The 12,099-nt window shown below is 34.8% G+C and overlaps 2 protein-coding genes across 6 annotated transcripts in view; both read left to right on the forward strand.

Annotated features, from left to right (window-relative positions):
• LOC146536799 (uncharacterized) overlaps positions 1–7,577 on the forward strand; it is a 29,443-nt gene extending 21,866 nt beyond the window's left edge. For 3 of the 5 annotated variants that reach the window (XR_014878212.1, XR_014878213.1, XR_014878214.1), the window contains 2 exons: positions 3,336–6,943; positions 7,422–7,577. Coding sequence is in view for 2 of the 5 variants with exons in the window: in XM_085189544.1 (XP_085045670.1) it covers positions 949–1,011; positions 1,178–1,294 (180 nt within the window). In the remaining 3 variants the exon portion in view is untranslated. Of the gene's footprint in view, positions 1–207; positions 781–884; positions 1,012–1,177; positions 1,422–3,335; positions 6,944–7,421 lie in introns of those variants that run through there. The other 2 variants (XM_085189544.1, XM_085189543.1) reach the window with 2 other exon arrangements.
• Positions 7,578–10,500: 2,923 nt separating this feature from the next.
• Positions 10,501–11,687, forward strand: TfIIA-S (general transcription factor IIA subunit 2). Its single transcript, XM_085189547.1, has 4 exons — positions 10,501–10,698; positions 10,787–10,914; positions 11,006–11,112; positions 11,534–11,687. The coding sequence occupies exons 1-4, from the start codon at positions 10,627–10,629 to the stop codon at positions 11,551–11,553; spliced, it is 327 nt and encodes a 108-aa protein (XP_085045673.1). The 5' UTR covers positions 10,501–10,626; the 3' UTR covers positions 11,554–11,687.
• Positions 11,688–12,099: the final 412 nt, after the last annotated feature.

Below are 12,099 nucleotides of genomic sequence, written 5' to 3' on the forward strand. Positions count from 1 at the left end.
ATTACTATTGAATCTTATGTATAAAATAAAAATTAAAAGTAAAGTGGTGCAGTAGTCTGTTTTGGTTAGCACTTTCAGCGCCAAATTCGAGAAACTAGATAATGTTAAACATCAATTATTAATCAGCAAATATGTGTTCCACAAATAAGATAGGTAAAGTTAAATTTTAATTTAATCTGTGACATACTTAAATAGAATGTTTTCTAGATTACAGTCCCATTGCGTTTCGCGCCCCATCGCGTGGGTCTGCATCCTACGTCCGCCATCTTGACTACCGATTGAGACGCGGTCGCAGCTGGCTACGATATGGGTTTGTAACGGTATCGTGTATTTATTAGTTAATTGTTAGATACAATAAAAACTTTAAAATAATTGTTAAATAAAAATTAATTTTTTTTATTTAATAAAAATAATAGTGATTGAATTTTTGTTTTTCATATGGAATATTAAATCGTGACATATGTTTAAGTATGATAAATAAAATATTTTTTAAAAACATGTTTAGTGGATTTTATTTCAACGTTCTCTTTTATTATGTAATCTTGTTTTATGTACACGGTATGTGTTATTCCATGAGTCACCACCGACTTAGTCAAGATCAACGTAGCAGTCGCGCTGCCGACTGGTTGCCGAGAAAACGAAAGCCGAGCTGATGGTGTCTCTTCACTTGCTGTAATACGAGGCTGCTAACGAACACAACGGCACGGCATGCGGCCCTGCAACGAAATACAACGCCCGAACCATGCTCCATGCAACCATACCGGTATTAGCTCACTTTAGGTAAAAGTTAGGAAATTACGTAATAATTTCAACATGTATAAAATCGATCCCAATAGACCCGTTTGCGCGGGCTTTTCGTATTTGTGTGTTCTTTTGAGTCCCAGGTGTTAAGGCGTGTCGAGTGGCCAACTACGCAAATAGAGTCGTCTTCCTTGCAAAGGAGAGAGCATGGAGTCTGCCAAATGGCGAGCGGTCACGTCGATAAGTTCAGCACATTATCCATTTAGCCAAGTAAGTTAGATGAAATTGTTGAGTCATTCGTTGCATAGCAGATACCTTTGTTTTCAGTAAAAGCCCCAATAATTGATTCATGTGTTACGTATTTTTTTTATAATTGTCAAATAATTTATAAACGAACAAAGGGGCAATTTTGTGCAATAATATTGATTTTAAACAGGCTAATGGCTCTACATCGAATCCGCGTTCTCCTTGGCTGAAAACTGTTACAATCCAGATCAAAGCCGGTCAATCGAACGGAAGAATATTCTTCTCCAACTACTTAAACAATTCATAGGCGACTCAACAATGTTCGGAAAGTATCATATAAATGGGACAAATTTAAACTACATAGGCTTTCTAATCCGATAAATAAAATTGCGTATTCTCGTGAGCTGACAATGCAATGGAGCTATAGGGGAATTGTGCTCAAGATGGCATACTATGATAAGATGACACACTACCAATATTGATGAAACTATTAGCGCTAGGTGCGATCTTGTGACGTTTTAGAGAGTGTCTGTAGATGCAGCTAATGCTTAAATTCAGTATGGCTGAAAGTGAATGCAGATGGGCAAGTAATTCATGTTTTCGTTATTTTGAATTGCTAACAATTTTTCTTTCGCTTTTGCTTGATGGTGAAAAGACATGTAAGATAAAGATTTTCTATTTGAACTAATTATAAATGTAAAATAGGATTATTATATGACACAACTAACGCTAAAAACACATCCTGACCAATAAACTTTTGTCCCAACGGTTAAAATTAAATTCATATATCTATTGGGTAAGATGACATATAAAACGTGAGTATAAGATGGCATACTATCTTACCCTTATAAATAGAATCGATGTATTTTTTTTTTGCCCTACCTACAAAATGCCTGGCAATTACAAACGAATATATATTGGTCGCAAGAAGACATGGATAAGGCTGCTAGAACACCGGCATTTAATAGCCGCAAGTGACGAAGCTTATTTCCCTTTTGGAAAAGTAAGTGACTGATAACGGAATCCAACCTCATAGAATTTGCAACATGTTTGAATCTGGCCATAATATTGTTAACTACTGTTGAACTATGCTCAAAAAATAATGATGGCATTTTTATGTCTCATACGTTGAAAGTGTAATATCACATACTAAGTATGTCATTTTACCCTGTAGATATGTCGTCTTACACTAGTCGACCTAGGTGCGATTTTTGTTTGTTTTTATGATGTTTGAAAGATGATTGTTCTGAAACTAAAATAATTTCGTTGATTATGAAATATATAATAGTATACGCAATATGCTGTTCTCAGATGACTTTATTTATTTGAGATATTTGTCTTGAAACAAAAAGTATGTCATCTTAAGCACAATTCCCCTAATTATATTTAGACACTTTTTGAAACCTTTGATTGAGAATACAAATATGTATGTAATTCAACTTAGCTACTATCAAAATTCGGTAAGTTATCGCTGTCGACTTTTACTCTCATGCACGATTTTCAAAATCATAGAATGAAAAAGTAATAGATTTAGTTCATGATTTATCATAACTAATTACATACTAATTAATCTTAATACAAGTACCTACTAAGCTTTATACCTATATGTAAACTTATAAGACACATATTTTTATACTTTAATATTGGTCTATATTTTCTTTCCTTTTGATACTTCAAAAGGAAAGAAAATATAGACCAATACAACAATTCGTAATCTACAGGAATGGATATAAATAAACAAATTATATAAAGAAATCACTTTCACGATGTATCCCGCACACAGCAGGGTAGGCAGAGGGAACCTCCTGTTAAGACACTCTTTCTTCATTGATGTGCCCCCATAAGCTATGTTTTAATATTGAAAATGAATGAGAAAACAACCGTCATGCTGATGCAAACTTAGCTGTGCCTTATAAGCTTATCGTCATAAAAGTTTCGATTGCAATGTCGTGAAACTACAATTTAATATCCACATTTCAAAATTTGTTGTGTACTAGAGATTACGAAAATATTACAGTATTTAGGTTCTTTTAACAATACCCACCAATATCCGCTTTCCTATATTTTTTTTCTTTCAGTGGCCATGATTCGGGTAATCATTATTTTAGAGAAATGAAGTTCGAGCATAACATTTTAAGCATCACTCTACCCATATTTATTAATTTTTAGCATTTAATCGATGTAAATTAATGACATAAAGCTTTCATACATTAAACAAAAATGAGAAAGAAAGTTTATTTTATGTTATTATTATGGAGGAAAAAATGTAATCATTAGAAAAAAAACAAAATTTTAAATTATCATGAAATCCTAAGGTGAAATTAAAATGACAATTTGAGTATAAATAGGTAAGCAAACAAGCTTTTAAACATATGTGCTGAGAAATTATCATTGAACACAGTATTGATTTTTGCATGTTCACTTCACAGTTCCCTCGAAGTGAATAAAAAGTTATAGCCTAAATCCTATTAAATATAGAGAAGCCTGGAAATATCTCCTTGCCATGTTCCTGATACAACTAAACTATTTAACAAAAAGTAATGCATTTTTGCCAATATATAATAATTTAACTCTCAAATTGAGATATAATGCAATCACGTTCTTTTTTAACAGAGTATAGAGATAGGATAAAGGACAAAGTATATTGGATATATTGTGGTTGTGGTACTTTTTAAATCAGCCTATCGCCGTCCACTGCTGAACGTCGGCCTCCCTCATCGAGCGCCAACCATGGTTTTTACTCTTGACATTAGATAAATATTTAGAGACAAATATTTAGAGTCAAAAATTTGTTTCAAAAAGGTGTTAGAGGCCACGTGTGGCGCAACTTAATTAAGAATAATTGCATTTTTATATATATATGTATGCCTGCATTTTCCGTTGTGAAGATAATTATCTACATTAAGACAAGTATAATGCCATAAACCACAAGCATATGCAATAAAAGTAAATGGACGATAATCCTCACAAAATAACTGGATAAGGAGGTATTCTAAAAATACATACTTAATACATTTTTTATTAGAAGTCTCACCATTTATTTATTTATGCAACCTGTATGCTAGCGATCTTAAAGATAGAATATAATCTTAAAGATAGATTAAGAATAAAATGTTAAAGATCTTAAAGACAGAAGCTCTGCATTGTTTTATGAAATACTTTCTCGTTCCTTGCATGCCAGTATTTAGGCCAGGCAGTGTGACCTGGTTCCAGTCGATGCACCCAGCCATATCTATGCCACTCTTGGAGCCTAGCAGTGTGGCCTCATTTCAGTCGACGCAATCAACCCTGTCTCAGCCAGTCTTCGGACCTGGCAGTGTGACCTGATCCAGTCGAAGCAACCAGCCCTGTCGCTGCCAGACTTCGAGTCACGTAGTGTGATCTGGTTAAGTCAACGCTACAAGCACCGTCGCTGCCAGTTTTCGGGTCACGCAGTCTGAACTGATGCAGTTGACGCCACCAGCCCTGTCGCTGCCTGTCTCTGCCAGAGTCGAGGCCTCTACGATCAACCCTGCGCGGTCTTAGTGACCGTGATCACTAGTCTTTGGGCCCAGCACAGCCCTGTAGTAGCTACCAGTCTCCGGGTAAACTGCTTTCCACTGACATAACCAACCCTGGCTCTGCCAATTTTCGTGTCGCGTAGTTTAACCTGATTTCAGTCGCCCCAGCATGTTCTGTCGCTGCCAGCATTCGACCTGGCAGTGTGACCTGATCCAGTCAACAAACGTCTACCAGACACTTCACCTCTGGCCTCTACAGTCAACCCTGCGCGGTCTTAGCGACCGTATTGCCTGCGTGCCAGTCTTCGGGCCCAGCAGTGTAACCTGATTCCAGTCGACACAGTCAGTCCTGTCACTGCCAGTCTTCGGAACGCGCAGTGTAATCTGACCCAGTCGACGCTACCAGCCCTGCTGCTGCCAGTCTTCAGCAAGCTAGTCTATGCAGTGTGACCTGGTTCCAGTCGACGCATCAAGCTCTGTTCCTCAGTCTAACCTGGTTGTAGTCAATGCAAACAGTCTCTGCCCTCTGTCAGAAAATTCACTTGGTAAGAATATGACAGCAATGATTTAGATAATGACAAATAAGTTTCAGTTGCTTACAAGCATTACTTAAATGATCTAAATTGCGCTAATATGCGGTTGAACGATGATAATAGAAAATAATCTGTTAACTAATTGACAATGACAGGAAAGCCTAGAGACAAATATTTACCTATTTATAGAATGTTCTTTTACTTTATTCAGCAATTGTAAGTAGCAATGTACAGTAAGCTTTGCATTGTTTTGTGAAATATGCGCAGCCTTGGTGACCCTGTTGCTTGCCTGCCAGTCTTCGGATCTGGCCCTGTGACCTGCTTCCAGTCGACGCAACCAGCCCTGTCTCTTCCAGTCTTCGGACCTGGCAGTGTGAACTGATCCAGTCGACGCATTCTCTACCAGACACTTCACTTCGGGCCCCTACGTTCGATCCTGCGCGGTCTTAGTGACCGTGTTGCCTGCGTGCCAGTGTTCGGGCCCAGCAGTGTGATCTGATTCCAGTCGACACAGTCAGCCCTGCCGCTGCCAGTCTTCGGATCGCGCAGTGTGACCTGATCCAGTCGACCGCACCAACCCTGTTGCGGCCAGTCTTCGGGTCGCGCCGTGTAACCTGATTCCAGTAGACGCAACAAGCTTTGTCTCTGCAGTGTTTGGGCTACATAGTACAACCTGGTTTTAGTCAATGCAAACAGCCTCTGCCCTCCGCCAGAAAATTCACTTGGTAAGAATACGACGATAATAGAAAATAATCTCTTAACTAAATGAAAATGGTAAAACGACTAGAGACGCATATTAAGCTGTTTATAGAATATTCTTTTACTTTATTCAGCAACTGTTAAGTAGCAATGTATAGTAAGCTGTGCATTGTTTTATGAAATATGCGCAGCCTTGGTGACCCTGTTGCTTGCCTGCCAGTTTTCGGACCAGGCAGTGTGATCTGGTTCCAGTTGACGCAATCCTCCACCAGGCTGGTCATCAGTCTGGCAGAGTCAGACTTGCCAGTCTTCGAGCCCAGCAGTGTGACTTGATCCAAACGACGCAATCAGCTGCGTTCTCTAACATACACTTCACTTCTGGCCTCTATGATCAACCCTGCGCGGTCTTAGTGACCGTGTTGCCTGCATGCCAGTCTTCGCGCCCAGCATTGTGACCTGATTCCAGTCGACACAGTCAGCCCTGCCGCTGCCAGTCTTCGGATCGCGCAGTATGACCTGATCCAGTCGGCGCCACCAGCTCTGTTGCTGCCAGTCTTCGGGTCGCGCAGTGTAACCTGATTAAAGTAGTAAGTAGCAAGTAGCAGCAATCATACAACAGCAAGTATCATAGTGACTGTCAACTAAGAAAGTGTCATAATTTCATAATTCGCTTGCGCTTTCAGATTATTTCAAAATTTCAGATTATTTTAAAATGTTATTTCATACGAAATTAAGTTAAGGTTTATTTTACAGGTTCTTAAATTTATTTATTTTATAGCTAAAAAAAATAATGTTAAATTTTATTAAATACGGTAATTTTGACATTTTTTTCACAGATATTATTGCATGTTGTTAAGTATTGTTTTTAGTATATTTAAGCATGAGTTTGTTTTATAATATTTTAAATTTCAGATTCAGTTATTAATTGTAATTAATATCTATTTAACGCAAATTTTTATATTAAGTGCAGATGGCATATTAATTTATCTTTTTTTTTTATTCAAATTTTCTTGCAATTAAATTAATTATTTTAGGTTGCCATCGAAATTTTTCTCTTACAATTGTACAATGACACAAAAACTTTAAAGATCCAAGCAAAAGTAGATTTAAGCAGATGCAGAGAAGCAGAACAGACAGACGGTTTAAGCAGATCAAGACCGAGGCAGATGAAAATCGAGTAGTACTACTACTAAAATACTGAATTAACAAATATTTCTTGACGTGGTAAGAATATCATATTTTAAGTCGTGTTTTTTTTCTTTTCGTCAACTGCATCATAAATATTAACTTTTCATTTGAGACTGTTGAGTCTCAGTGGTGGGGGTTTGACTGTAACATGATGGTTGTGGGTTCGATTCCCATTCGAGGGAATTAAGTATTATTTATTAATATTTTCATTTCTTCGCTCAGACGATTAGGCAAAAAACTCGGCGTTGAGCTCCGCCACGGAAATTAAAGAATGAAGATTGTTTTAATAGATAGTTCCCCGTGCCTATCCTGCCGTATGCGGGATACAGCGTGAAGCTGATAAAAAAATATATATACTTTTTGAAAATATACCTATATCTATAATTAGAATTATAAAGTTTTATGTGTATAATAAAATGTTACAATACAAACAATTATTGTATAACAAAATAAAAAATTTTCATATTTTTAATTCTATTATTAACTTTACTCTTAAAATTTTACTTTGTTTCAGGTAATGCTGGCAGTTTTATGAAGAATATATAAATAAATAATTATTTTAAAATAATTGATATTTTATTTTAATAACGTTATTTATTTTATCAAATTATATTTACTAATTTAAATAACCACACATCTTTGAAATTTGTAAATAAATAATAAATATCAACATTGTGATCTTATTTTATTGCTAGGACCTGCTTTCAAACATGAAAAATATAATTTTTAGAATGTTAAGTAACTTTAAAATATATCCGAATTCTGAGGTATTATAAAATATTTTGCCTTGCTGTTTGTTCACCTGATGCTGACAACTCCCAAGTTATCAAGAGACTAGACTACTGCAGAATAATACTGATTTACGATTGCTTGACGTACTTATTATAAATTTAATTTCATAACGCAGTTTTGTCATATACAAGGGTGGAAGCATCAGCGCTCCGTTTACGGGAACTGCATATAGGGTAAAATATTTTAAACCCATACCTAAAGAAATTCATCAAGATACCTGAACAGTTTAGTCGTAGGATTTTTTTCATTTCACGACGTAATTCCGCATAAATACCAATAACGTAAATATTACAAAAATATATACAGGGTGTCCCAGGAGTCAACGATAAAATGAAACCAGGTGATAGACCAAGTCATGACAGTTATGAGAAAAATATAAAAAAAAATCCGAGTAATCCGAGTATATGGCCTGCGAGAGTCCGGATCGAGCACTATCCTTATAAGTCCTGGGCCAGCCCCTAAGTCGGATAAACGTTGCCTGGGCTAAGTGGCGGGAGGTCACTGGTGTGGTCTGTGATCGCAGGATACCGTCCAAACTCTTATCCGGCCAAGGAGGTCGTGATCGATGGATGCCTCCAGACTCGTGCATGACGGATCCAAGGTACCTGAACTTTTCCAACTTAGGGGCTGGCCCAGGACTTACAAGGATAGTGCTCGAGTCCGGACTCTCGCAGGCCATATACTCACTCGGTCTTTGACACATTGCCAATATGCATTTCATTCATGGAGAGTGGTTATGTAACGCAAATGCTGCAGCTAGAATGTATCGGAAAAGGTACCAAAACGCTGAACGTCATCCCGATTATCGTGTATTTTGATTTTTCTCTCTTCAACAAAGAAGTAATCCAGCAAGTGTCGTACTATTTCGGAATCCAGATTAAATGCGCCAACTTTTAAAGTTACTTGCAAAAACAGTGTAGTACATTTTTTTTATAGTACGGTCGGTTAAAGTTAGGTGTAGTAAATATTTTGAATTTAAGGTTTGGCAAAAACACGATATTTTATTGAAAACTGATGCAGGTATGTTTCAATCTTAAACTGTAATTCACAGAAGGGTTACTCATGATTACATTACAGAAAAAAAAATGAAGAAAGAGTAATATTTGTAGTCCTGGGACTCGAAAAACCATCACAGGATGTCGTTTTTCCGATATTTTTTAAAATCAATATAATATGAAAAATACATGACAAAGATTTTTTTTATATTTTTCTCATAACTGTCATGACTTGGTCTATCACCTGGTTTCATTTTATCGTTGACTCCTGGGACACTCTGTATAACATACAATTACAATAATGTTACTAAAGATTAAACAACTGACCTACGACTCGATTTCGAAATGAGGCATGTGCGGCGGTTTCACCTTTGATAGGTTTATAGCTGCGTGCGTCGTCCTTAACAAGTGGCGTTTTATTTTACAACGATTATTTTATTATTTATTTTGTTTGAAAAAAAAAACTTTTTCATTTTTGGGAAAAAAAAAGTTGTATTTATAAAGTTAATAATATAGAATAGTTAAAACAGTACTTTCATTTAAAGGGGTGCTGAGAAAAACACTCTGTATAATGAACACGATCGGTTGTCTATGGACTTTAGTACCTATCCATTTCACCCCCATAAATGTTACCCGATTTTCAGTTGTTCGGGATCCCAGTCCGCTCGACGGCCGCAAGCCGAGATTCGAGCCCCGCAGGGGGCGCCCTTACAGTCGTCGACTCCCTCACAGGCAGCCACACAGCGCCTGCATTTCTTCAGGGACAGAGTATCCTCTTCCCTACCCAACGAAAAGCCAATAGGGCTAACAGCATTAACCTCAAGACTGAAAAAAAAACGAAAAAAAAATTCGAATCGAATACGATAATTTGTGATTTTTTGGAAAAAATCGGATTCTTGAATAAAATTGGCAAATACAACCCAACTGTTCTTGCCTCAATATAGCTCAATAGTAGGCCTTTTGTATAATGTAATATTTTAAAAATATCGGCTTGAAAATCTTGGAAGAAACATGGAAACAAAAATAATTTTTAAAAAAGCACATTTTTTTCAAAAACTTTCAAGGGCAGTAGCTAAAAAAAATACTGGTGATTTTTTCCAGAAGTAATTATAAAAACTACTAGTATAAAATAATCTCTAAAAGCTTCATAGGTGCAGGTCAATGGCAACATGTTAAAAAATGTAAACTTCCGTTGTTTTATAATGTAAGAAGTCTAACATTTAATTGAACATTTGTATTCTAATAAATGTTAGCCGCGCACTAACTTGTAAATAATCGTGAAGTCCAAGCGGTGTGAAGCTGCATGTGGGTGAGTTTATTACTAGTAATAAATCTGATGCAAGTCTTAGTGGAAGTAATTAAAGCATATTGAAAAAGTAATTAACAGTGATTTCAATAATTTTATTTGAGTGTAATTCATAATAAATGAAATAATGTTAAAAACTTAAGATATTCACAACCGTATTTTCTTACAAATACTGTCGAAAAATTTGTAATACAATTCTATTTACCCCATATGGTATATCTATTGAGCCCACATTCTTCTTTAAGATAAATTACTTATATTTTTTGTATTTTATAATAAGTATATAAATATGTTTTACTGTATTTTAAATGTTAAACCGATATTAGCTTATACTTCAATATTGATTGTTTTATATTAATGTTAAAATGTATCATAAAGTAAGTGTAACGATTTTATCGAACTCATTTTACAGTACTCATGTTGAGTGTCAGTGCTGGCAGCACTAATGGTATTACTTGTATATTCTGTGCTGTGGTAGTATATGTGTATTATCTATGGCTATTGCTGTCATTTGTCACAACATAAAAGACCTTACCCGTTCAGTGCTCATTGTATTAACTATTTACTATTTTGTAAATTATAATTTTTGTAAGTAGTTTAATAAAAAAGACGAAATCTTATCCATTATGTCATATCAACTGTACAGAAATACCACAATCGGTAATACACTACAAGAAAGCCTTGAAGAATTAATACAGGTGATTTCTAACTACATTTTGTTTTCGTTATAGAAACAATTGTAAGAAATATTGTTCATGCATACTAATTGTATATTTCTTGTTTTAGTATGGTCAAATAACACATTCATTAGCTTTAAAGGTTATGCTCCAATTTGATAAATCTATAAATCTAGCCTTATCCAATAGAGTGAAATCAAGACTAACTTTTAAAGCAGGGAAACTGAATACTTACAGGTAATCAATAGTTTAAATTAATTATTCATTTTACTTTTATTTTAAAAAGTGATGTGTGGTGTTACTAATCGTGTATATTTTTTATTTGTAGGTTTTGCGATAATGTATGGACATTTATGTTAAATGATGTAGAATTTAGAGAGGTTCAAGAACTGGCGAAAGTAGATAAAGTAAAAATTGTAGCTTGTGATGGTAAAAGTAAGTATTCTATTTTGGTATATTTAATAAATTACAGATGTAATACAGCCCATAATTACTACAACAAAATTACATACAAACTTAAAACAATTGATAAAGTCCTGTTCAAAATTTACTTATAATTAATGATGTAATTGTAAATTCACTTACAACTGTAAATATAAGTGAATTTTAAATAGGACTTTGTGAAATTAATAATTTCTAATATGTAAGCAAAATTGTTGGTTCAAATCCATACCAGACAGAACAGTTTCTGACACATATAAAAACTTAAAGTTGTAAACTATTTATTTCTATTTATCCTTCTTTTTTCTTTTTCTTAAAAATATTAATTTGTGATATTACTAAATATATTTTTAATGTTCTTAAAATTTTTAATTATTTTGACAATATTACTGATTAAAACAATTGTTATTTTTAGATTTGGATGATCGAAGGTAATTGAAGTTAGTACAAAACAAAAGCGGACGAAAATTTGCAGTTTTGTGAATATATATATTTCATATACAAAATTTTCAAGTTTTGTTAAATTTAATTTTTCATTAATTTTACCAAATTAAAGTGTATAATGCCAATTATATTTTTTAATTAAAAACCATTATTACTAGTAAACATAACTTGACTCTAACTTAGGTTTGGTGAACCATGTATTTTGCCATTTTGATTTTATTAAAATTCTAAGGGTAGAGTTCGATCACTCAAGATGTAGTCTCAATTTGAAGTGGAGGATGGAGTGTCTTTACACTAGAATCCTGCTTATGTAAGAAACAGTGTGCAGCTAAAAATAATTATTATGTATTTAATTTTCCACTACATTTTTTTTAGTCAAATTCTAGTCAAAATTAGCTGCTAATAAAATGTATAAAAACATTTTCATTGCCAACATTCATATATTCTATGGGCTCCTAGCTCCTAAATAAATGAGGCCATTCATGGCGCAGGGGCACTAAGTGTAATGTAAACACCTGGTTGTGGGGTTGATCCCCA

The sequence above is a fragment of the Heliconius melpomene genome, chromosome 8, assembly GCF_056956725.1.
Source record: "Heliconius melpomene rosina isolate 202511_hmr_F chromosome 8, ASM5695672v1, whole genome shotgun sequence".
Classification (NCBI taxonomy): domain Eukaryota; kingdom Metazoa; phylum Arthropoda; class Insecta; order Lepidoptera; family Nymphalidae; genus Heliconius; species Heliconius melpomene.